This window comes from Peromyscus maniculatus, chromosome 1 (genome assembly GCF_049852395.1).
Source record: "Peromyscus maniculatus bairdii isolate BWxNUB_F1_BW_parent chromosome 1, HU_Pman_BW_mat_3.1, whole genome shotgun sequence".
Classification (NCBI taxonomy): Eukaryota; Metazoa; Chordata; class Mammalia; order Rodentia; family Cricetidae; genus Peromyscus; species Peromyscus maniculatus.
In genome coordinates, this window is record NC_134852.1 from 209113687 (window position 1) to 209137771 (window position 24085).

The 24085-nt window shown below is 47.3% G+C and overlaps 1 protein-coding gene across 43 annotated transcripts in view; it reads left to right on the plus strand.

Annotated features, from left to right (window-relative positions):
- The window catches only part of Tcf7l2 (transcription factor 7 like 2), a 191462-nt gene extending 168538 nt beyond the window's left edge, over nt 1-22924 (plus strand). For 4 of the 43 annotated variants that reach the window (XM_042265438.2, XM_042265479.2, XM_015997113.3 and 1 more), the window contains 9 exons: nt 258-360; nt 2278-2364; nt 7442-7582; nt 8161-8320; nt 8695-8802; nt 13087-13135; nt 13709-13759; nt 15007-15079; nt 20744-22924. In XM_042265438.2, the coding sequence (XP_042121372.1) occupies nt 258-360; nt 2278-2364; nt 7442-7582; nt 8161-8320; nt 8695-8802; nt 13087-13135; nt 13709-13759; nt 15007-15079; nt 20744-21164 (1193 nt within the window). In that variant the 3' untranslated portion in view covers nt 21165-22924. Of the gene's footprint in view, nt 1-257; nt 361-2277; nt 2365-7441; nt 7583-8160; nt 8321-8694; nt 8803-13086; nt 13136-13708; nt 13760-15006; nt 15080-15715; nt 15789-20743 lie in introns of all 43 variants that reach the window. The other 39 variants (XM_042265452.2, XM_015997115.3, XM_076563334.1 and 36 more) reach the window with 18 other exon arrangements.
- Nucleotides 22925-24085: the final 1161 nt, after the last annotated feature.

Below are 24085 nucleotides of genomic sequence, written 5' to 3' on the forward strand. Positions count from 1 at the left end.
AGCCACGATGGCATCTTCTTGGTCTCATTCACTCAATCACACCAGTCCATCCAGGATGAGCTAACTCACTGTGCAAACTGACGCTGTAGGAAAATGAGAAGAAAGCCGGGACAGCCCTCTCCCCGGTGTTGGGAGTGACCTCCAGCTGGGATTTGAGACAACCCTTTCCTTATTAGTTTCCTGCTCCCCTCCCTCCACAATCCTTCTGGCCTCTTCACTCTTCCTTCACACCTAAAACCCATTGCTTCTTCTCCCAGGAATCCCACGGCCTCCGCATCCTCCAGATATTTCTCCGTATTACCCACTGTCGCCCGGCACTGTAGGACAAATCCCCCATCCGCTAGGATGGTTAGTACCACAGTAAGCAGCTTCAGTTTTTAATTCCCTTTTTGTTTCTTGCATGAGCATGCTTATTATTATTGTGTGTGTCTGTGTCTATGTATGTGTCTGTCCGTGTGTGTGTCTGTGTGTGTACGTCTGTGTGTGTGTCTATGTCTCTGTGTGTGCATGTGTACATGTCTGTGTCTGTGTGTGTGTGTGTGTGTGTGTGTGTGTGTGTGTGTGTGTGTGTAAGCATGGGTGATGCATGTTTACAGAGGGACAGCTGTTAGAATAACACAAGGAAGATGCTGTTGAGGTGTCCTGTGGATTTGCAGAAATCACACCATTTCAATGAGCTGTGTTGAAAAGGGTCAGTGGTAACTGGCACTCTGAACCCATGGTCCCCAAAGATGTTCTTAAGCTACTTTGGGAACTGCAGAAGGCTAGTAATAGTAAGGCGGATTTCGGTCCTTCCGCCAGTGGCAGCCCAAACTGGACTCGTGTTGTGGGGCTGAGCTCTCTCTTGGAGTGGGAGTGAAGGTTTTTTTCCCTTCAGCCCATGGATCGCAGCTGCCGTTTAAAGCTTCCCTGTGAAGGCAGACGGCAGCAGTGGAAGGAAACTCCTGCCGTCGGTCCAGCATCTCTGAGTCTTTGCATGGCTAATGCTTTAGCCAACTGTGAGTTACAGAGGGACAAGCAGAACACCCCTCCCCATTAGCATTCAGGGGCTGGGATGCCCAAACAATTTGGCTGCCACTTACAACTTTAAAGTATGATGTGTTTAGAAATCAGGGCAGAAAGGCCTTCCATGGCTAAGAGTACCTTGTACCGTGTAGCACGTGCATGAGCATGCACATCGTGTTTGAGATTATCTATTTTGAGGCATCTCTTTCTCCATTTTAGCAGTGACAGCTAGCTTTAGAAAACATAGAGCAATGTTGAATGCTGAAAGAAGCAAATCCTGGTCAAACTGTCAATTCTGGATCTTACAGAAGACAGACTTTCACAGTCCTAAAGGCAGTAAAATTGGGAATAGTGCCCCATTCTAGCCTTTCTCCAGCTGAACAAACCCTGTGCTGTTTGCCCATTTGAAAACAACAGGTTGTGCCAATGCAGTGGCTACGTTAAGTACCAGTTGTGGGTGCGGTTTCTGTTTCTTTGTCTTATTTTTGTTTGGTGAGGTAGACATGAGGGTTGAACCTGCTTCTTCTGCGTCTTCTCCACTTGATGGGGCTGATCCTCAGTAGTTCAGTCTTCAGATGGGGAGATACTGAAGGCTGGATAAAAAGGAAGAGCCAACTCAGGCAACCCTCTGTCAGGAAAAGTTGTGTGTCTTTCATGAGGATGCTGTTCTGCATGTTGCTGTATTTTTTAATTATTGTAATGAGGTGTGATTGTCTATTGGTTACCCACAATTCTTCTTGGGGACTCTCCCCCCCTGGTAACTCTTGTCAACACTTGTTAATTTGACAAAAGGCTACAAATTAAGCTCTGTTAATTTAATGTTTTCTCACCGAGATCTAAATACCGAAAGAGGCCCAAAGCGCAACTGAAGTCCTTTGATTCGCTGTACTTTATTTTGGTATAAATTTACATTCATTATTGTTTTCCTTTGGATGTGTAGCCCTCAATTAGTGTGATGGCTCCATTAAAGGAAGCGAGACTTCGCCTTTAATTATTACAACAAAACACCTAGTCTCAGCTTGGGGAGAGGGTCTCTATTGACATAAGCAGAGGTTATAAAATTTAATTAGCCATTCCTATCAGATTTATGGCATTCAAATTGTTCTGTGTTTCTTCCCTTTGATCCTGCCTGTACAATCCCCAAGATTTTTGTTCTGATCAAATGAGAATAAAGCTTTACTGTGCAGAGAGAACTTCCCCTCTTCTTCCTTTCCTCATTCCCACCCCCAGCCTCATTTCTAGTCTCTCACTTTTTGTACCCCTTCTTTGTAGGCAAGGTCAGCCTGTGTACCCAATCACGACAGGAGGGTTCAGACACCCCTACCCCACAGCGCTGACAGTCAACGCTTCTATGTCTAGGTGAGTCTCAGTGACCTCTCAGAAAGCCCCTCTAGACAGCCACTAGGCCACCAGGGCCTATGAGCACGTGTGGGTATAATAATACAGACCAATGTTCATTTGACTTCCCTCCTAGAAAATCCCAAAACGTTGCCTTGACCTTTCAAGGTAAGTGATTGCCTGTCCAAGACTTGAGGAGTCTCTCCATAGAGCAACAAAGCGTCACAGATTAAGAAGGCAGGGGTAGGGCTGGGAGCAGCTCGGCAGTGAAGAGCACTCGCTGCTCATGAAAAAGACCTGGGTTCAGTTCCCAGCACCCACGTGACAGTTCACAACTGTTTGTAACTCCACTTCCAAGAATCTAGTGCCCTCTTCTGGTCTCCACTAGCAACAGGCATGCATGCATGCGGTGCTCATATATGCAGGCGCACACATTCATACACATTAAAATAAATAAATCTTGAAAACAACAAAATCGGGCCAAAGCAGCTAGAGTGGGCGGTGCTTCAGGGGGAAGTGGCTAGAGTGGGCGGTGCTTCAGGGGGAATTTTGGCTGGAGTGGGCGGTGCTTCAGGGGGAATTTTGGCTGGAGTGGGCGGTGCTTCAGGGGGAATTTTGGCTGGAGTGGGCGGTGCTTCAGGGGGAATTTTGGCTGGAGTGGGCGGTGCTTCAGGGGGAAAGTGGCTAGAGTGGGCGGTGCTTCAGGGGGAAGTGGCTAGAGTGGGCGGTGCTTCAGGGGGAAGTGGCTGGAGTGGACGGTGCTTCTGAAGTCATTGTTTTTCTGTTGTCCTCTGGTAAGGAAGAAGGAAGTGAGCATAACGTTATGACTATAATTCAGAGATTTGAGAAAAAAAATTGATGGGTGTTTTGAAAGTTCAGATTCCGGTTCAGAGTCTATAATAAGTTGTATCCTGACCACTCAGAGCAACAGTGTCCAGTAGAAATTTCACGGGATCCATATTATATTTTGCACTTAACATTAAGTTCACATTTTTCTCCCCTCCCCCCCACTTTTCATGACGATATTACTTATTCACCATTTATTACCCCGTGGTGAAATTGTTTTAATGGCGTGTTATGTTCATCAGTCATACTGTGTGGCTGCACTATTGTCTTGTCAACATGCTATGACCATGCCACAGCGACCACTCTTATTTTCTTTTTTTTCTTAACTTAGCTTTCACATGTGACATGCATTTACACTTTATAGTGCATCTCAAGTTGGACTGAGCACATTTGAGAGACTTAGGACACATGCCCAGTGGCCGTACTATTGACCTACACAATGCTGCTAAATCCTTGAAAGTTGAGAAGAAATTATGTGTGCATCCATTCCTACAGATCCTTATTTAAGCGTACATACACTGTACATATGTATCCCCAGGACTCATCTTCCTCTTTCTAATTAATTCTAGCTAATTTCTCAGCGACTTCTAGTTTATTTACAAACTGGTTGGCAGCAGTATGTTTAAGTAGTCACTAATTGCCCCTAATGATAGTTTTATTTTCTGTTCATCTGATTTTCGGTTGAGTTAATTAAATCGGTGGAGGTTTAGACTTTCCTGATGGGCTGAAGCAACCAATCCATTTTGATGATGCCACGTGATTCAATTAGCATGCAGCACACGGCAAGGATGCTGTCCCCCTGCCTCTGCCTCTGTGTTCCGTGGCAACACTGGGAGCCAAAATGAGAGAGGGGGCTGCAGATTGCCCGGAATGCTGCTTTCCCTGCTTGCAGGGTAGCAAGTTTTGTCATGGACACAGTGAGCCTCACACCCACTGAGAGAAGCAGTCTGTGGTGTGGCCAGAGTTTATAGCTACTCCGTGAATGTTATGCAGCTTGAAAGATCCATTGCCGACATGTGATGTATCATCTAAATCTCAGAATCCATGCCTGTGTGAGCTACGCAGGAAAATGATTTTCTGTGTCCTCTCGGCTGGAGAAAGTAGAAAGGTTATACTTGCTAAATGATGTCGTCACAGTCCCCGTACAGTGTGGGAGCGAATGGGAAACCTCCTAGGAGGAGAGGGAGGGGCTGCTTAGGATCCTAACTCCGTCCCAGCATTCACATGCTGCTCCTGATTCTTCCTCCTGCTTGTTTGTTCAGGGCATCCAAAGGTTGAAAGCAATGAAGTAATCGTAGGATAGGGATTGGGGGTTAAGCTTATTGATTGAATTATCATTAGGAGGCTAGCTGATGATTTATAGGTCGCAGCGGGTGGAGGAAAGGAAGGGGGTGGTGGGAAGAAAGGTTAGGGGCTGGTGGTACATGGGGGGAGGTGGCTGATTCCCCAGGTAGGCCAAATGAAAGATAGCTAGTTAAAAAGAGTATACAGCAAATTAAATACATTATTGTGGTAATGGGGCGACAGAAGTATAGGTCTATTATATGTATGGCAGTTATAGCAAATGTAGGCAGCTTGGCCTGCTCCAGAACACCCTTTGATATTTATTCTATTCAGCAGCAGGGCCAGGACTTCTCAGAATTAAGTGATGGGTCATTATACTTTAAACACCATGGAGAAGCCTAGATTGGCAATTAAACAGCTCTTGCTGACACTCACTTGTGCCACCCTGTGACCCCCTTTAGATTGAGATGTTGGAGCTCCGGGCCCTCAGCCTGCTAAATTGGGCAAGGCTCTTCTCATGACGAGAGCGGGCCCTGAAATCTGCCGGCTTCAAAGGGAGCGAGATCATGTATAAACCATAATGTGGGTGCACCGTGGCTCACAAAAAATAAGGCAGGAAGAGATGAAATGTTACAAGTGCAAGGGGGGAAATGAGGGGATAATGACAATCCTAATGCAACTCAAAGCAGGATTGTTGCACGGGAAAATGCATCCTACTGCTTGTGCATAGAGTCAAGGCCGACAGATGACATGCAGCTAACAGAAATGTGTCAACAGTGAAGCAAAGTGAGCGTGAGTATGAGAGAGGCCCCTGAGACAGCCAGAAACAAAAATTAGTTGTCCTTAACAAGTTAAGGTTCATCATTATATTCTGGCTTGGAGCCATAAAAGCAGACGGGGGTATATAATGAGCTGCTTGGAATTTTTTGAGGGTGTTTATTGCATTTCATGAAACAGTTGTCTGCAGAAAGGCGTGAAGGTATATGTACCTCATGGGCCACACACTTACCGACACACAGTTTTTCTGCTGATGCGCATTTTTCACATGTACCAACATGTATAGAGGTCAAGGGACTCACGAGTGTTTAGTTTGTATAGTGGCACCCAGATCCCCCCACCCTAAAATGTGCTTGAGTCTTGTTGCCTTTGCCTGGTATTTGTGTGTGTGCATGCACACAGGCAAGCACACACTCCCACACGGTTTTTCTGTCTTTCTCTCCCTGGTGTGTATGCACACGTACTCACACTGCAGGAAAGGCACATATGTATTTGAGACAGTTATAGCAAGAACGGCCGGCCACTCCACCCACCTTCCCCCAAAGGGCCTCCCAGAACAGAGCTTTCTCACTTGCGTCTGCTCCGCAGCCTGGGAGCCGTGGCAGGAGCAGGGTGTGACCTGAGAGCTAAGGGTTTGCTTTTCTTCCTTTCTTCCCTTTTGGTTTTTGGTTTTTGAGGGGATAGGAGTGGGGTTGGTTGTTAACACACACACACACACACACACACACACACACACACACCTCTGACTGCTATTAAGGCATGCCATTGTTTCTAAACCCCAGGCTGCTGCAGTTTAGGGTGGAATTTCTGAGGCAGGTATACACAGTGACTCTGGGACCCCCCAAAAGACCAACATTCTTCATGGGTATTTTCGTCTCTGTTAAGATGGACTGAGCCTGTTCATTCTCTAATTTTTTGAAATCCCTTTTCAGTTGAACATGTGTTATATTATTTATTTCTCTGATCCACTTATGAAAGAACTCTGTAAATAAATACAAGATTCCTTTGAAATAGCCATCATGATGAAGCCTCACCAAGAGCCCTCTCTCCCCGAACTGGCTTTCTCAAGAGCAGGGTGCCGGTCTCTGCTGGCCCCGGGGGGCATTTGTCCTCTTCTGGCTTAGCCTTATTAGAGGCACAGCCGTGGCCTCGGTCGGCTTCTCTTCACCCCGCTTGGGCATTCTGCCCTTCCCTTCTTTGCCCTGTTTTTCTAGACACTGTGTGTTCCTTTAGTTGAGGAGGTGTTTTCCACCAGCACAAACAAAACATAAAATTTGTCAGCCATTGGTCCTGTGGAGCTGAAACCAGCTTTTGTGTCCCGGTAAATTTGTGTGTCGCAACTGCCAGTTCAAGAACGGAAGTGTGTTCTGGGGACTTTCTCAGAAGCAAGTGCTGTTAACCTTGTCTTTCCCGTGATCACAATTTCTATCATTTACAAGGCTTTTGAGTGATGCGCGTATAATACACTAAGTAAAAGTAAGAATCTTCGAGGAGAAAGGGCATATAAATCGAAATTCAGTGCTTGTGTGTGTGTCTCCCCATTTTTTTTTTAAAAAAAATACAAATTTATTCAAAATACCCATGGTTTATGATGAGAGTCACGCAGGAGCTATCAGAATTTTCCTCTCGGTGTCTCAGTCTCTCCTATTACTCTGAAATGGTGGGCACAGCGACAAAAGAAAAAATGAAAATTTGATTGCTCTCCATCACCAGAATGAGGACTAATGAGGCATGCAGAGCATTGTCAAGACATGTATATACATTTCAAGCACGTTAATATTTTATTTAGCTGTCAGTACACCACAAACGCTGTCACCTGTCCTTTCAGAGCTGATCAGTACTTAGGAAATTGTCTTCTGAGGGGCCGCAGCCCAGGCCTCAGAAACAAGTGGACGTGCCATTTCTGGCTGGTCGTCCAAGCCCACTTTTCCGCCCAAGTACATCAGTTGAATTTGTCTTTTGCTAAAGATGTTAAAAATCGTAATGTCTCATGTCAGTAGCAATAATGAAGGGGAAGATAAGCTTTAATGACATTATGAGAATCATTATGTTTAATTTATCACTAATTAATGCTGACAGGTTTCATATGCCTTGGGTTGCTTTCATGTGAATGTTACTGCGCTTTTTTTTTTTAAATTGTGTATACACATCCCTCCTCATTCATTCATTTTGATTCTGACGATTTACACAGCTTTCTGTCTTCTAGGTTCCCTCCCCATATGGTCCCTCCCCATCATACTCTCCACACGACCGGCATCCCCCATCCGGCCATCGTCACACCAACAGTCAAGCAGGAATCCTCACAGAGTGACGTCGGCTCACTCCATAGCTCGTAAGTGCTACCATTGTGTCGTTTCATGCTCTGTGGCCTGTGTGATGCACCGCCACATGGCCACTGCTTGGTAGCTTTCTGACTGAGGTCAGCTTCTTCTGTTGGGCCCTAGTAAGCACCCAGTCCATATGGCCTCTGGCTTCCCTATAAAGGAGGACATGCTCTCTAGCAGGTCTCACTAATAGTCACACTGCTGCTCAGAACAGAGATCTCCATAGTGTATATTTGAAGAGACTGTAGGTTGTATTTGGAGCTTTGTTCAGCAAGCAGGACAGAGCCCTGGAAAGTGGGGTCTACCACCCTGTACTTTCCCTGAACCCTGGGAAAATGTCTATTTGCGAATTGCAATGAAGTGATTTCAGAATCTCTCACCAGCCCAGCCTCCTCCTCCTCCAACTGTGTCTGTCCCACAGCCCACACTCTGGGGTGGGAAGGTCTGAAAGTGGACATGAACTTTTTATCTGGAACTGCCAGGCTCGGGTGGGAAGGAGAAGGAACGTGGGCTCTGCTTTGGGGGACGCTGACTGCATTGTTGTTTATCGCATGCTGTGTGTCCATCTCCTTTTGTCTCTATCCAGAAAGCATCAGGACTCCAAAAAGGAAGAAGAAAAGAAAAAGCCCCACATAAAGAAGCCCCTTAATGCATTCATGTTGTATATGAAGGAAATGAGAGCAAAGGTGGTGGCCGAGTGCACACTCAAGGAAAGCGCAGCCATTAACCAGATCCTCGGGCGCAGGGTAGGTGGACCGGACAGTGACGGGTGTCCCTTTGCACCTTGCTCTGTAGAGCGTTGTACCCAACCCTGCCACCTTGAGTCCTGGTATGGCTTCCACTGGTCAAGACCGCTGTGCTTTCGAACAGCATTTAGGATAGCCACATCCCTCATCTTCCTGCTGCAGGCGCAGAGAGGACAGAAGGGCAGAGAGGACAGACATGTTTCCTCTGGGTGCTATCGTTAGTGCCAGGACCAAGCAAGCTGTCGGTACCTGCGCCTTCTGCCATGTCTGTCCGGATAGTCTTACACCCCTGTAGCATCATGTCTCATTCATTGCCATGATGTAGTTTGTGATTTTCTGCATGTCTTTCTCTCTCTGTCCCGTGTCCTCTGCAGTGGCATGCCCTGTCCAGGGAAGAGCAAGCAAAGTACTACGAGCTGGCCCGGAAGGAACGACAGCTTCACATGCAGCTGTATCCTGGCTGGTCTGCGCGGGATAACTATGTATGTGGACTGCTTCCTAGGGAATTCAGCCTTGGTGGCTATGTTGTGTGTCTGCACGGACCCAGAGGATGGGTTATTGCCTACTTGAACCAGGCCTCCAGACCATTCATTCTGTCTACTTCTGGGAACCCCTAATCAAGGAGCTTGGCTTCCAGAGTGATTCTGTTGTGTTAGCGGATGGTCGTTCCTTAGGAAGCAGGGAGGAAGCTGGCATCCATGTTCCCACACGGGATTCTGGAGACTGACACGGGCGGGGGGCGGGGCGTGGTCTGTACTTCTTTGCCTACCTCTTAGAAAAAGTGGAGCTCCAGAACACATCCAGAAGGACTTGCATTCCGATTAAGCCCTGCCATCGGTGAATAGCTTTAGAAACCACACTAGATGGAGGGGTGGGGCATATTTAACTCTCACAGGCCTTCCAGCAGGGCCTGGAGCCTCAGGGAGGAAAACCAGGCCAGGCTGCCACAGGAGCTGGAAGCCTGTTTCATCCCGAGGAAGGCATGATGGGAATATTCCTGAAAGTAGCCAGTAGACGTCGTCTTTTGGTAGGGAAGATGAAATGACTCATCAGAGGTAGAGAAGGGTGTGTGTCACATGACTCATCTGTCACATGATATGTGTGCTTCGGGGCTCTGTTGGCAAATCAAGATTTCTTGATTTTCTCTCTTGGCTTCTTGAACATCATATTAATAGGACTGTTGTTTTCACTCCTTGCATTGATGGCACACAACAAATTCACTGTTCTGGAGCCCTCTGTCACCCACTGCTCGCCATTAGTTCTGATCCTGTATTTTGCCCAGCAGCTCTGAGTTCTGGGCCTCTTCCCTCTGTGGGTGGGTAAAATGTCTCTTGCTTTGTGTCTTCACTGCATCATATTTTCTCTCATGAAATTTCTCCTTCACTCACTCTGATGTCAAAATCAAACCTGCCTTGCTGATATCACAGGCTCCCTTTCCTCTTCCCTCTTGGGAAGGTCACGGAGGCAGGAGAATGCCTAATGGTGCCATTGGGAAGATGGGAAGATGGACTCCGTTCCATTGGTATCCTCTTTGGACGCTCTAGCTCTTTGAATTTCCTTCCCTCTTTTTCCTCATACCTGTAAGGGTGGAGCTGGCTCGCCTGGGCTTCCCAGCAGTGCCCCTACCCATGGCCCTCCAGGCCTCCCTGCCCTGGACAGCACTTCCGGTCTTGAGAGAGTAACCCTTGTCGCCAGCAGATAAGCCTCGTGAGCTCTTAGCTGTGTGAGACCTTTCCACTTGTCTTTGTGTGTGCTGCTAGGACACCTTTCTTTTGGGGCTGAAAGGAAGAGACAAGGAGTTGAACCCTCCCACAGACTGTCTTGTGTACCCAAGCCAATCCCAGGTGACCCTTCAGCAGCAGGCACCCTCCTGCACATATTCAGCCATATCACCTCAGGACAGCTGTCCCCCTGACTTCTGGGAGCTCAGAGTCCAACTCTAATCCAACCCTGACTCCTTACATCCTGGAGTCACCGAGAAGGTGTCCCAGAGCAGGATTCAGCTTCTCCATAGCTACCGTATCCCAAGCATCCCAGGCATCTGTGTCTTCATAGGCCCTTCACATAAAAACTGCCCCGTGTGGACTATGTGCCATTACACCATGCCTCCTGGGGTTGCACAGTCAGACTTGGTGACAGCGTCAGAAGCATTCTGTGTTTGGCTGGCAGGGGGTCATCCTGTGATGTGCTTTCTAGATTTTTCCGAAGGTCCACACCCACCTGTGCTGACTTCCACTCTGCATTGGAAGGTGGCTTGGACAATGGGGAGCTGCTGAGGGGAGGGGGTTAGAGGTGGATTGGATGTAGGGCTGCAGGAACTTGCAGGTTCCTGTTTGAACATCTCATGACACGGGTGTGGGAACGCGTGCTCGCTCCTTCCTTCCAGACTCCAGGGAACACGTGTGGGGTCAGGGAGCTCGTACCTGCAGCTCTTGAGTTTGATGGAGGTGGGAACTTGCTGGCATTCCTTTTTCACCAACTTGACAGTGGAGGTTCTGCAGACAGCTGTGGCCACTGTGAAGTCAAGCCGGCTCTCCGGGGAGATGTGTTCTGAACCAGCCTTTCTTGCCTTTCCAGCCAAGTGGGCCTTAGAGCCCTTATGTCACTCACTACCTTAGGGAAGTGTGTTGGAGCGAAACCCCACCTGGCTGCTCAGACTTGGCCTGTTCTTTAGGACCCAAGAGAAGCTAGCTAGGAGCCATAGAAGCAGCTAGCTGGCCAGGCGTCACCATAGAGCATTCCTTCCTTCCTATATTAAAGGTTGTGTATGTCCACTTGATTTCTTTCTCTCGCTCTCATTTCTTATGCTTTTTCTCTTTCTGTTACCTTTAAAGAGGAAGTGGTCCCCCTTAGAACTCGTGTCTTCTTTCATGAAAACACCGACCCTGTCCACTAGAAGCCAGTGGTCTGCACAGCACTTTGCTCAGTCATGGACATGACCTGTATTCCAGGTGTCAGTACACAGCAGAGAATTCTGTAGGGGACCATGAGATGGCCCTGGAGTGGGGGGGGGGGGTAAGAGGGGAGATACAGGCAACCTCAGGCTAGACCACCTTTCTTCTGGCTCCTCTTGCCCACTCTGAGGGAGGCCCATGGCATGCTTCCATTGTTTTTCCTTCGTGTGCCAAGAAACATAAATGGATCTGTTGTATAGCTGCATGGAGAGCCATAGCACATGGCCCCAGTGACGCAGACCCCATACCCCTAGAGGGTAGAGCAGCTCTCTCCGAAATAGTTGGACTCATCCAAGCCTGGCACAACCTTGGGCTTGCTACACATCATCCCTGTCCTTTTCTTTTTGGTATCGATGTCCCTGTCCCTTTAAGCAAAGGTGGCGACATTTGCATATTCTGAAGCACACAGATTTGTAGGACCACAGCTGCCTCCCTACAGCCCTGCAGTGGGACAGTGTGCCCCAGAGCCTTGCTCACTCACTTGATAGGGCCAGGCTGGCAGGGGCAGTGACTTAAGGAAGTCTACTCCCCCTATGATATCAGAAGAGCTTCTATCAAGGGTCACAGACAGGACTCGGTAGAAGGCGGGGCCCATGGCTGAGGGCAGTGCTCTGAGACCATTGGGTTTGCACTTTGGCTCCACCTCATCTTAGCTGTGCCAACTCAAGGACACTGCCTTGCCTCTCTGTGCCTGCTTCCTCGTTGGTGATGAGTGATGAGGATGCACATGTGCCCTGTAGAGTTGTTGCCGGTTGGGTCACACCTGGCTCCTCATGTGTACTTGACAAACGCTGGCCGTCACGTTAGGAGTGGCTGTTGTAATGAAGAGCTACCCTTACGACAGTCCATAATTTTAATACTTGTTAGGAGCTAGCCATTCTGACAGCATGATAATACGCATTATATAGATGCCATGGTTTGCCACAGTTTGTCTTAGAATTTTTCCACTTCACGGTGGCCTGGAAGCACACCATGCAGCCAGTGGCACAAGCCGATCAACACTTTGATAAGGCAGGCTGCATGGTAGATGACTCTGCCCACCTGTAGGCTGCCCTGTGCGTGTTTGAAGTGGGCTGGGTTAAGCTCTGATGTCCCGAGAGCTGGGCATACACATGCATTTGTGAATTACGACCTCTGTGACCAGTGACATGTTTGTTGGAGTGCAATCAGAGGAACACCTGTATCTAACATTAGAGCATGGGACAGCGCCTCCCTCGCCCATGCATGTCCACCCTGTGATTTGGAAAGAAGCCCAGGTAACAACTGGTTCTCTCTGAACTTCATTCGCACTCCTTTCCATCTTGTAAAAGGGAGGATCATACTGCATTTCTGAAAGAAACCACTACCGCAGAAAACTAGAGTGGTTTCTCTCTCAACTCAGGACAGGGAGGGAGGAACACTTTGGCTTTCATGGTGAGAGACTGTGGGGCAGCTGTGAACCACTGGAGGCTTCCAGGTTTCTCTGTGCCCCTTGGAAGTGTGCTCATCCTGCTTCCCACCATCCTCTCCATCCCTCCCTGAGTCTTCTCTTCCCCTTTATGGAGTCAGATGCCCTGGGTTAGGCTGAAGATGGCTGAAAGCCATGAGGTCTTCCCACATCTACCTACTGGCCTCCCCTTTTCTCCAAGATACATACGTCCCTCCAGCTAGGCAGAGTTCAAGGGTTAGATTCATGGATGGCAGACTGCATAGATGTGGGAGATAGGTGGAGATAGCAAGCTGGTCCCTCCTGGTTCTCCTGCCATGTGAGTCCAGACATCTCCCTGCTTGTCCATTTCTTGACCTAATTCCCTGCATTTCATCTTCATCCAGGGGAAGAAGAAGAAGAGGAAACGGGACAAGCAGCCGGGTGAGACCAATGGTGAGTGACAGTTTTCAGGGTGTTGGACGGAATACTAGTTGGAGGGCCACTCTTACGTCAGGCTTCCGTCTGGGGGAGGCAGGAGAAATCCAAGGCCAGGACGTTGTGGGGAACCTATCTTAGGGAGCCTTTTTTGTTTATGCGTTTTAATTAATTGCTTCATGACTGCCCTTTTAAAGCTAGTAACATCCATTGTTGCATGAAAAGCCCGTTGTAATTCTGGCGGAATGTGTTTTTAAATGACTGCCAAGCCTGTAACTAGAGAGCCAGTGGTCGGCATGCCTCTGCCGGGCTTTGGACAGCCTGCTTATGTATGTGTCTGAGAAGGGATGAGGAGGGGCCTAGGGGGTCAGGAGGAGCGTGTGTGAGTGCTGGGGTAACTGGCTGTTCCTGAATGTTCCAATGCATGCCTTTACAGTGGTAAATTGCACCCATCTTAAATTAAGGAGGTTTGTCATTCAGTAGAAGAAACTAGAAATACTGCATAGGCAATCAAGGTCCCTTGAGAAGGCCAGGCTTTTACAGACAAACAAAAATTTTGAAGACTTTGTGTAATTTGTTCTTTTTTTTCAGAACACAGCGAATGTTTCCTAAATCCTTGCCTTTCACTTCCTCCGATCACAGGTGCTAATGTCCTTTTGAGTCATTAAAATAGTTGATAAACTGTTTTTTCATTTTTCTTGCCATTTATAGTTTTATTAACATTAAACACGTATGAGATTTGAACATCCTTTAAAACGATCATCTACACGGTTTCATTATGTTTCAGTAGATTTTTTTTTCCAGTTGCTTTGGTTGGTTTTATTTATTTTTTATTTTAACTTCTGTTTCATTTACTTATTGTTCCCATAACAGTTGTCTAAGCAGCGACGACAGTGGTTTAGAGCTGAACTAACTGTGCAAATTGAATATGCAGTATTTCTTTAAAAGAGACTGGTAAAGAAAAAAAATGGAAAAAAATTCAGTAATAAACCTCCTTAATCTAATGGCTTTCCCGCTGCCCACTAAGTTTCCTCACGCCCGCATGCAGTCGCAGTTTGATTATTTTTCCCTTTGCTTTTTGTTTATTTTTCGTTTGTTTGTTCTTCCTTTTGCCTTTTATCATTTGCAAATCTGCTAGCCGTTTACTGACTCTGCCTGCTTCCATGCCAAGCTAGGAGCTTCTAACACTTAACAGCTCATCTCATGGCCTGTTTACCCTGTCTTCCCTCTTAATATTAATGAAAATAGATTAAAAAAAGACAAACTTCCCAAAAGCTGCAATATCCCAATACCCACAACCTTTTTCTTTCTTTATTTCTTTCTGTTTCGTTTCATTTTGTTCTGTGTTTATTTGTAGCTTTTTTTGTTGTTTCTTTTCAAAACTGTGGTACTCAGAAGAAAAAAGCATGTGATGAACTTAACTCCTTCCCTCGCTTTATTTTCTTCTTTGAGAAAAAGAAAATTGAGAATTAAAAAAAAAAAAAACAGAAGTAAACAAAAAGAGGAAAAAATAATCGAAAGAGCATGTTCTTGCCTATGGCCGTCCTGTGGGCGGCTAGAACTGGATCTGACCGTCCTTGATAAGGGATACTGCAGCTTTATTTGCAACAGCTAATTTCACAAGTTGAATAAGTGTGATTTTTACCTTTTTTTTTTTTAATAATTAAAGAAAGTTTAAAAAAAGAAAGAAAAATCAATATTTTGCTGTTAGTAACCCGGTCTTTGATTTATTCCCTTTTTTATTTTTATTTTTTTCTTGTTTGTATCTCTCTCCCCCTCCTTCCCCTTCTCTCTCTCTCTCTCTCTCTCTCTCTCTCTCTCTCTCTCTCTCTCTCTCCCTGCCTCCCACCTCCTCCTCCTCTGCTCGCTCCTTTCTTGAACTCATTCAGACCTGAGCGCTCCTAAGAAATGCCGAGCGCGCTTTGGCCTTGATCAGCAGAATAACTGGTGCGGCCCCTGCAGGTGTGTATAGTCTCCCAGATCCGCTGTGCTGGTTTGCAGCTCTCTCCTCCTCCCCCCCTCTGGCCTGTTGCTTTGTAGCTTTGTGTGTGGATCATAGGAAATACCAGGGAGCGGGGACACTGCCAGTGTGTGAGCTCCACGAGGGATGTGCTTGTCTGCCAGCTGCTGCTAGCCAGAATGCCACTGTAAAACAGTGTGTGTGCCTCCTCAGGCCGAGACTCAGGCTCCGGCGTGCCCTCTACCAGGGAATGTTGCCTGCCAACCCCCTTCCTCGTGACTGCCCAGGATGTGCTCATCCTGGCCTAGGTAGAAGCCAATGACGTCACCTTCTCCCCTCCTCTTCTCTCTCTCTCTCTCTTTTTATTTATTTTCCATTGTTTTTGTTTTGTTTTTTGTTTTGTTTCTGGTTGTTGTTTTCCTTTGTGTGTATGTGTGTAGTATGTGTGTGTTTATTGTTTTAGTTGATTTATTTTTTGGTTTGGCTCACAGAAGCCCCTTCCTTTCAAACCCTGATGAGGGACGATTGTCGAGTAGAGCCCAGATGATGCAGAGAACAATTAGTGGAGATCTCACATCCGACTGAGCACGACCCACCATTGTGTTGTATTTTTTTTTGTGTTTACCTTATGCTAACAGATGCAAATACTCCAAAGAAGTGTCGGGCACTGTTCGGGCTTGACCGACAGACTTTATGGTGCAAACCCTGCAGGTACATGACCATTCCGAGGCCTTGGGAACAATCAAAGCCTTCTGTCCTTCCGCTACTTAGTGGGTCGATTTATTTTGCCCTCATTCGCATCTACTTTCCCAACATCAATAACTAATAAACTCTCATTCTTCAGATTTTCCTCGCTAATTTCATACCGTTTCCTTTCCCCTCTTCCCTCCCTGTTCTTGTGAAGAACATGTCCCTGGTGGCAAGGGCTGACAGCCATGACCTTAACACACGAAGACAGGCACTGAGGCTCCGGCTTTGAAAGCCAGCGTCCTGGAACTGGCCAGCCTAGTGAATGACGCAGAGAGCCATCGCGTCATCTCCCGGGCCTGAAAGAGTCAGAACTTACACTGGCAGTGGTTGCATTCCGTGCACTTTGTTAAAGGTGTCAATGGAAGCACATTGGGGCAGGCTTCTTAAAAAAAAAAAAAAATCCTTTTTTTTTTCTCTCTCTCTCCCCCCACCTCCCTTTGTTGTTTTATGTTTAAAACACTTATCTGTATGGAGGAGCTCGTTAGCTGACATTGTTTTACAGTGCTGAAAAAGAAGCGTGGCATTGAATGGCGTGCACCAGCTAACAGCCTGTGGGCAGCGAGGGCTGCGGCGGGTACTGCAGCATTGCCTGCCTGCAGAGCAAACAGTCCACTGTGACTATATGCAGGCATAGCGTGGGTCCCCGCATGCGTCAGATCAGTACAGAAGAGTCCAAATTGCGCCCCATGATCTGCCTGCAGTTTTCCCAACTCAGGGTGCTGGCAGAGAAGGTGTAGGTACTTTCTTCTTGGTGGAGGGATGCGCTCTAGTACCCATCTCCTTTCCTTTCCTTTTAACGACCACCTTTGGTTAAATTTGTTGTTTCTTTGTTCTGATACAAGCAGTCTTTGAATTTGGAATATTATGATGGTAGGTATCTCAACACCCCAAACACACATCCCTGTTTGTAGTGCCTCCCACGTCACCTGTCCCTCTTCTCCATCTCCTTGCCGTGCTCCGTGTCTAGACGTTAGATCAGATGTTCATCCCATCACATGCATGCCCACGAGTCTGCTGTGTCTCCTTCTCTGGTGCCAGTATGAGAGATTGCTGACCACACAAGACCCCAGGGAGTGAGGGCCAGGGATTCATCGCTGACGGAAAGCTACACAGATGGCCCTGTGCCCCGGAGTAGGGGAATTGGGCCTTAGACAGACACCCAGCAGCAGAGCAACTTCCTGTGAGCGGACAGCATTCGGAGATGACAGATCTTACAGAGTATCTCCAGGGACTTCATGAGAAAGCTGTAGAAGGATGTTAGGTATTAAATCAGGGTGAGCCAGGGAGGTCAGGGACCTGCTTACCCTCTGTAGGTAAGAAGTTGGTTAACACTTTACGAATGCCCAGCCTAAGACATTAGAACACCCTGGCATAGAAGTCATAATAGACACTGTTGCCTGTGCCCCACAGTGCCCCTGGTACCAGTAATGGTCTCATAATTTCTTTCCTGAATGTTTACTTATAAACTGTTGCTTTTGGTATCAGATCAGTTGCTGCAAACTTAGCCTTGGCTGCTTTGTAAGCTGGTACTGACATTAACAAGGATAGACTATGCCCACCCGGCCCTCCCCCACCCACCAGCCTCAAATATAACCAACCCATCTTTGCTTAAATCCATGGTGGGTTATCTCCCTCCAACCAGAAATTTCTTGGTATTTTTCCCACCACCACCACCAACAATAACAATTTTTTAATTGGGTTTTTATTTTGTTTTGCCAGATTAAAACCTTTGTGGCCTCTTTGTCCTTCCACAGCTTGGTTCTCTAAAACACACATTGGGGGCTGACTGTCCATAATGCAGCATTTCTGAAACGCCCCTGGACAGAGGGCATGAAGTCCAGCAGGCCCCTGACACTACCCAGTCTTCTTTCTGGCCTCCGCCCCTAGGAAGTTCTAGCTGCCATTTTTTCTTCTGTTTGGACATTTTTGTTTTTGTTTTTTCTTTTTGTGGTATAAATGTTTTAGCAAGCTTATTCCTGCTGCTGGTTTGAGGAAGACCTTCCAAAATAGGATCAGGAAACACCCTTAGAATTGTGTCCAGGAGAAGCTACACATGGCTGCTTACGAGACACCTCTAAAAGGGGGCAGGCCACAGTGTGGAGCTTGAACAAGGAGTTACTGATTCCCCTTCTGTAATGAATTATTGCACCAGGTAGGGGACACTGGAGGGTATCTCGAGCATGCAGGGAAACATGCTGGGCAGATGCACACCATGCAGGCATGGTGGCAGGGGCAGCGGCCAGTAATTGACAGCCCAGACGCTGCATCCACATGGAGAGTTTATTATAACAGAGAGATGAAGAGAAAGAAAGAAGGAGACAGAGAAAGAGAGAGAGAGGTTGAGGGTGCGCACTTCCTGGGAGGAAAAGCAGAAGAGAGAGAGGAAGGGGAGGAGTTTTTCCTTAGAATGAGGCTTTTACGTCAGGACGCAGGGCGGCACCAAGGGGTGGGACTTCAAGGGGTGGACCAGAATATTAACGCCTTCCCCAACTCTTCCTTTACACATTGCCATAATCACACTGAGGTAGATACTAAAATCAATAGGACATTCAGAAAACAAACAAAATCAGCACACACACACACACACACACACACACACACACACACACACACACACACAAGTGCTTGTGAAGGGAGGCATTTTTTGACCCATCCTGATGTGTACCCCAGCTCCCTTTGGCTCAGCCAGCCCTACTGGGGGAACATCAGTCCACCACCATAGTCTCCCCGTCCTGTGTTCTAATGCTCCCCACACAGCATTTCCGCATGACCTGGAGAGGAGAGTGGGAGGGGTGAGGAGAGCCTTAGCAGTGCCCCTAGCGGTCAGGACTCGGTTCTGATTTTATTTGGCATTTAAGGACGTCCTAACCAGACTGTTTTGAGCCCACCAAGTTGCTTCCCTGTCTTCTTGCCCCGCCCTAACCGAGCCTGGAATGCTGCTACTGCTTCCCTCTGGCTGTCTCTCCCTCCCACCTCTCCCCCTCCCCACCCCTTCTCCCTCTGTTTTGCTTTCTCCCTCCCCACCCTCACCTTCTTTTCTTCTTCCTGTTTTCAAAATGCATGGAGACCCTAGTTTGTGAGCATGCTTTGATCTGCAGGCTAAGGTGATTTAAAATGGAGGGGTTAAACTGTTGGTTTCATCCCTGGGAGGGGAGCAGACCCCAGTCTGTGCCAGTCTGTCCAGGGAGAGAAAGGAAGCCTGCTAGAGGCCCAGCCCCGAGGCCCCTTACCCCAAACTCAGCCTCTGGGAGTCAGGGAGGACTGAGCACCCCCTCTTCCGCACTTTTCTCCTTTCCTCCCCTCCTCCCACTCTCCAGAGTCCATGCCCCAGGCCCCCTGCCCTGGGCCTAGACCAGAAGAATTGATAGAGTGCAGCCCCATCCTCGCAAATGCCAGAGACACTGTCCCACGGGGGTTGCGGTCACTTAGGCAGTGTCTTGGAGGTTCTTCCGTGACCTGTTGCTGGCCCGTGCTCACACACTTGGTTTTGGATGGCGCAGACCCACCCACCATGGTTCTGATACTGTACTGAAGTCTTTGGATGAGCACATTCCCAAGGCTGAATTGTTTTTACAGCATTAGTGGGTTGATCCCCGGGATCACTTTTCCTACTAAGTAGGTTCCATCAGCCAGCGATTAATGGTGGGCAAGGCTTTGAAGTCACTTGCCTGATCTCTTGAGTTGGTTTTTCCCACCTTATTCTTTGATAAGTCAGAAAGGCTCTGAAATTCTCCTTCCTCCTTCCTACACAAGTGGGTCGTGGAGAGAGGAGACTATGGTGCTGGTGTAGGGCGGATTTGGTCTTTCTGGTTCAGACCCTGACCCCCAGGTCCCTCCTGCCCTTCTTCCTGTCACTTCTCTGTGACTAGCTTGTGCCATGCACTCGACTTGCTGACCTCAGCCTGTGACAGGGGCAGGGCACCCCTGTGTACCATTCTCACTCGGGACAGCATTCTCACTAGGAGGTGGGGAAGTCCCAAATCTTTAAGGGGGAAAAAACAAAACCAAAAATATTTAAAAACAACAACAACAACTTTGAATCTTAATTTTGTCCACAACCTGCAGGCCATGTCAACCCAGTTATTCTCGCACTCTGGAATCATTTTCTGTTTTTCTTCCTCTCCCCTCCCCTGCCTTTGTTTACTCTCTTCTACCTGTTTTTTGGTGGCTCTTCTTTCTTTTTCTTTCTTTTTTGGTTGATTTTGTTTTTTCAGTTTGGTTTGGTTTGGTTTGGTTCTCCCCCCTCCCCCTCCCCTCTCACCTGGTTCTGACCTCTCGATTTGGTGTGGTTCGTAACAGACAAGCCCCAAAGCTCTCTGGGAACCGCTGCCTCAAGGTGGTGGTGCGTTAAAACCTTTAAGCCTCTGCTAACGCTGCCTTCAGCTATGTGGGCTCAACAGTCAGCATTCTGAGAGTTTCATATTGATAAGAGGCCACTGGGGAAGGAGCTTTCTTTCTCTTTTAAATACACTCAGGCATCGCTGGAGACTGGGGGTGGGGAGGGGGGGAGATCGGGAGGGCGGGCGAGATGATGTGGTGGGAAAGGAAGGTCATTCCAAGCCCAAAGAAAAATAAATTATGTTAGTCTTCGCGTAGATAAAACCACGGCCCGGTGAATCTGTGCCACCCTGTGCAGGTGACCTCCGTTAGTCTGTTCACATATATTCTGGAAGGAGTGGGGCCCTTGGGTGTCCGGGGAGGGCAGGCCGTGGGCAGGGCACCTTCTTTGCCAGAGCAGACGTAGACATGGGAGCCACACAGCCCCCTGAAGTGACTGCTTTAATTGCTCTGTGCCTGCCTGGCATGACTTGCAGGGGACACCCCTTAGGTGACACCGTCTTTTCGTGAGCATTAGATAACTCTCTACCTTGGCGTCTTTGCCCTTTATTCACAGATAACTCTCTCCCTGTTTCTAGGAGAAAAAAAAAGTGCGTTCGCTACATACAAGGTGAAGGCAGCTGCCTCAGCCCACCCTCTTCAGATGGAAGCTTACTAGACTCTCCTCCCCCGTCCCCGCATCTGCTAGGCTCCCCTCCCCGAGACGCCAAGTCACAGACTGAGCAGACTCAGCCCCTCTCGCTCTCCCTGAAGCCCGACCCGCTGGCCCACCTGTCCATGATGCCGCCGCCACCCGCGCCCCTGCTGGCTGAAGCTGCCCACGCCAAGGCCTCCGCCCTCTGTCCCAACGGGGCCCTGGACCTGCCCCCTGCTGCCCTGCAGCCACCCCTGGGCCCCTCATCGCTCGCACAGCCGTCAACATCTTCCTTACATTCCCACAACTCTCTGGCTGGGACCCAGCCCCAGCCTCTGTCTCTGGTGACCAAGTCTTTAGAGTAGCTGCGCCTTGTCCACCGCCCCCTGCTTGATTGAAGTGTTTCCTTCCGGTCCTTGGTTTGCCCCGCCCCGCCCCACCCCCCGCTTGGAAAGCTTTTGTTTTGTACTCTTCATTTTGTGCCACTGTGGCTACATGAGTTGATGTTTATCGAGTTCATTGGTCAATATTTGACCCGTCCTTACTTCACTTTCTCCTTTTAAATATGTAGATGAGAGAAACCTCATGATTCTACCAAAATTTTTATCAACAGCTGTTTAAAGTCTTTGTAGCGTTTAAAAAATATATATATATACATAACTGTTATGTAGTTTGGATAGCTTAGTTTTAAAAGACTGATTAAAAAGCGAAAAGAAAAAAAAAGAGAGAGAAGCAGTTTGGAAGCACCCTCCAGAAGGAGTTGGTTCTGTATTATTTGTATTAAATACGAGCTTGCGAGCCAATCACTTTACATCTCGGTTTTTAAACCACGAGGGCACGATGGATGCAGTGCCGTTTCTTTCTTTTTCTTCCTTTTTTTTTTTTTTCTGTGTGAAACGACTTTTATTGTGATGTTACTTGTTATTGTTTAAATGTACAGAACAAAAGGTTAAAATGTGTTAATATACCTTGTTCCATGGTGTTGTTCTTTTGGGGGCAGGGGACGCTACTCACCATGAACGGAATCCACGCTGTTGGACCAGTAGTATTTATTGCTTTAGAGGTTGCTTGCACCTGTACGTCCGTCCCTTTTTAAGTATGTTTTTCTTTTTTTTTTTTTTCTTGAAACTGTATAAAGTCCCTCCCCCTTAGCATAAGCATCTTATATATAACAACTCATTTGTACAAGGTTTTTAAGTTTATATATAAAATGTGTATATATTTTTTTGTTTCCTTTTTTTGGCTTCTGTTTGTTTGTTTGTTTATTTCTGTGTAAAACCCAGATGCCACAAAATGGACAATAATAGTTGCATTAAGGATCGGTAGCATTAACAAAAGTTGCTTTAAAAGCCATTATGTAAAACAAGACTTGAACATTAGTGAGAGAACCTTAGCAGCTGTCTGAGCAGCCGTGGGAACCGCCCTGTTTCCCCCACCTCCTAGTCAATTGCCCTGTGCTCTTAGAACATGGACTGACCGTGTGCAAATCTTTTATGTGCCAAAATTCTCAGTGACTTTAGCTTTCTCCCTCTTTTTTGATGCTGTACTTTCTGTTCGCCATGTTTTGCTGTGACGTTACATAGATAGATTTGTATGTAGTTTTAATGTCACCTATAACAAAATGTGTTTGGTAGCAGACTGTCCAGAAAGCATTTTAAATGAAGAGGTCTAAACCCTTAAGGGCCAAAAATTCTGTATATTAGATTACTCTTAAATGAAAAAAAAAAGAAAAAAGAAAAAAAAAACCAGCTGCCGCTTTTATGTACGCATATTACATACAAGTAGGTGGTGAACTTTAAAAACAAGAGAACCTAGGCATGCTGATGTTGTAAAATGCTGTACAAAGCTGGGACCTGTCCTTCAGTGCCATCGTAGTTGACATGAAGCGATTGTAAAACTGTCTCCGGTTTTCTCTGGTTTATTAAAATGCTAACTATAACATTTTTTTGTGAATACTTTGAATGTTCCCTAACAGTTGTGATGTTAATGTTCTGTTTGATGCTTATTCCAGGTTCCTTTTGAATGGTTTGGAAGCCATTTTTGTAATGAATAAATGTCCATGCTGTATAGTATCCGTAGCATGCCATTCTGGATTAATAAAAGCAACTTAGTATGTGCAGAGAAAGGCTGGTCACTTGCTTCTGTGATTTGGGGTGGTGGTATCTCTTGGACACTGGACTTCCTCTGGAGGGAGATGGTGGAGGTAGTCTGCGGTGGTGTGTGGTGTGTGGTCTTCAAGCTTCTTGGCTCCCTCTCCCCACCTTGGTGAGTGTTGGGTGTGCTGTGTCACCTGGTTTATGTTATGTCTCACTTGCAGTGAAGACTCCTGAATGCAAAGGGACTTTTGGGTGTTTTCTTCCATATCCCACTGTGTCACAGTAAAGGAACAAATGATGCTACTTTGACCATCACTTACTCATAACCTGTTCATTGCACAGTGTGAAACAGAATTCGATTCTAGAAAGTGTGATTTAGTTCACCCAGAGTGGACTTAAGGAATAGTGGGTACCACCTGAGGATGGTGAATGTGAGCATGTCTTGACTAGTCACTACCTGAGGGAGGGAGGCAAGGAAACAGGGTTCTGGTTTATGTAGCAAGCATTGGGCAAGCACCTTTTTAGAAAATTGGCATCCCATTCACATAGCTGTGCATGGAAGAAAGTGATTTGCACAACTGTGCATGTAAGGGGTCTTGTTCTTCAGGGGACCCATGTTCTGGGTTATCTCCTGGAATGACTTCAAGTTGGTCACCATCACTGAGGAGGGAAGATCTTTGCAGTGAAGATCTTTCTGTGGTCACTGGCTGTCTCTTCTCACTGTTGGGTGGATGGAATATTTATTGTCCTTGTGTCTAGGACCTCTGTGCCTTCTGAGGGTAGCAATTTCAGCCATCCCAGGAGCCCTTCATGTGGCTGCTACTTAAGATCAACCATAATATTGGGTCAAGAACTTTCAGGACCTCTGCCTTGCCTGAGCTAGCTGTGGGTGATAGATTCACAACACGCCCCCACGGTTGGTCACGTCCAGCAGACCTAGACACTTCCACCTAGCCAGTTCTGGGTCAAAATAGCCATTTCCGGGCCAAGGCGTCTTGCATGACCAGGACCCCGTGGCTTTGCATGGTTGTGTAAGAGCGTGCAATGCAACCATGTGATCCACACACATTTGTGGTGATCTACACGCATTTGTGGAATAGCCACATCAACCTGTGTACGCATGTGCCACCCAGCCTTTATAAGCCGGCGCCATATTCCCGGCTTTCTTCTTCTTCTCCACACACATGTCT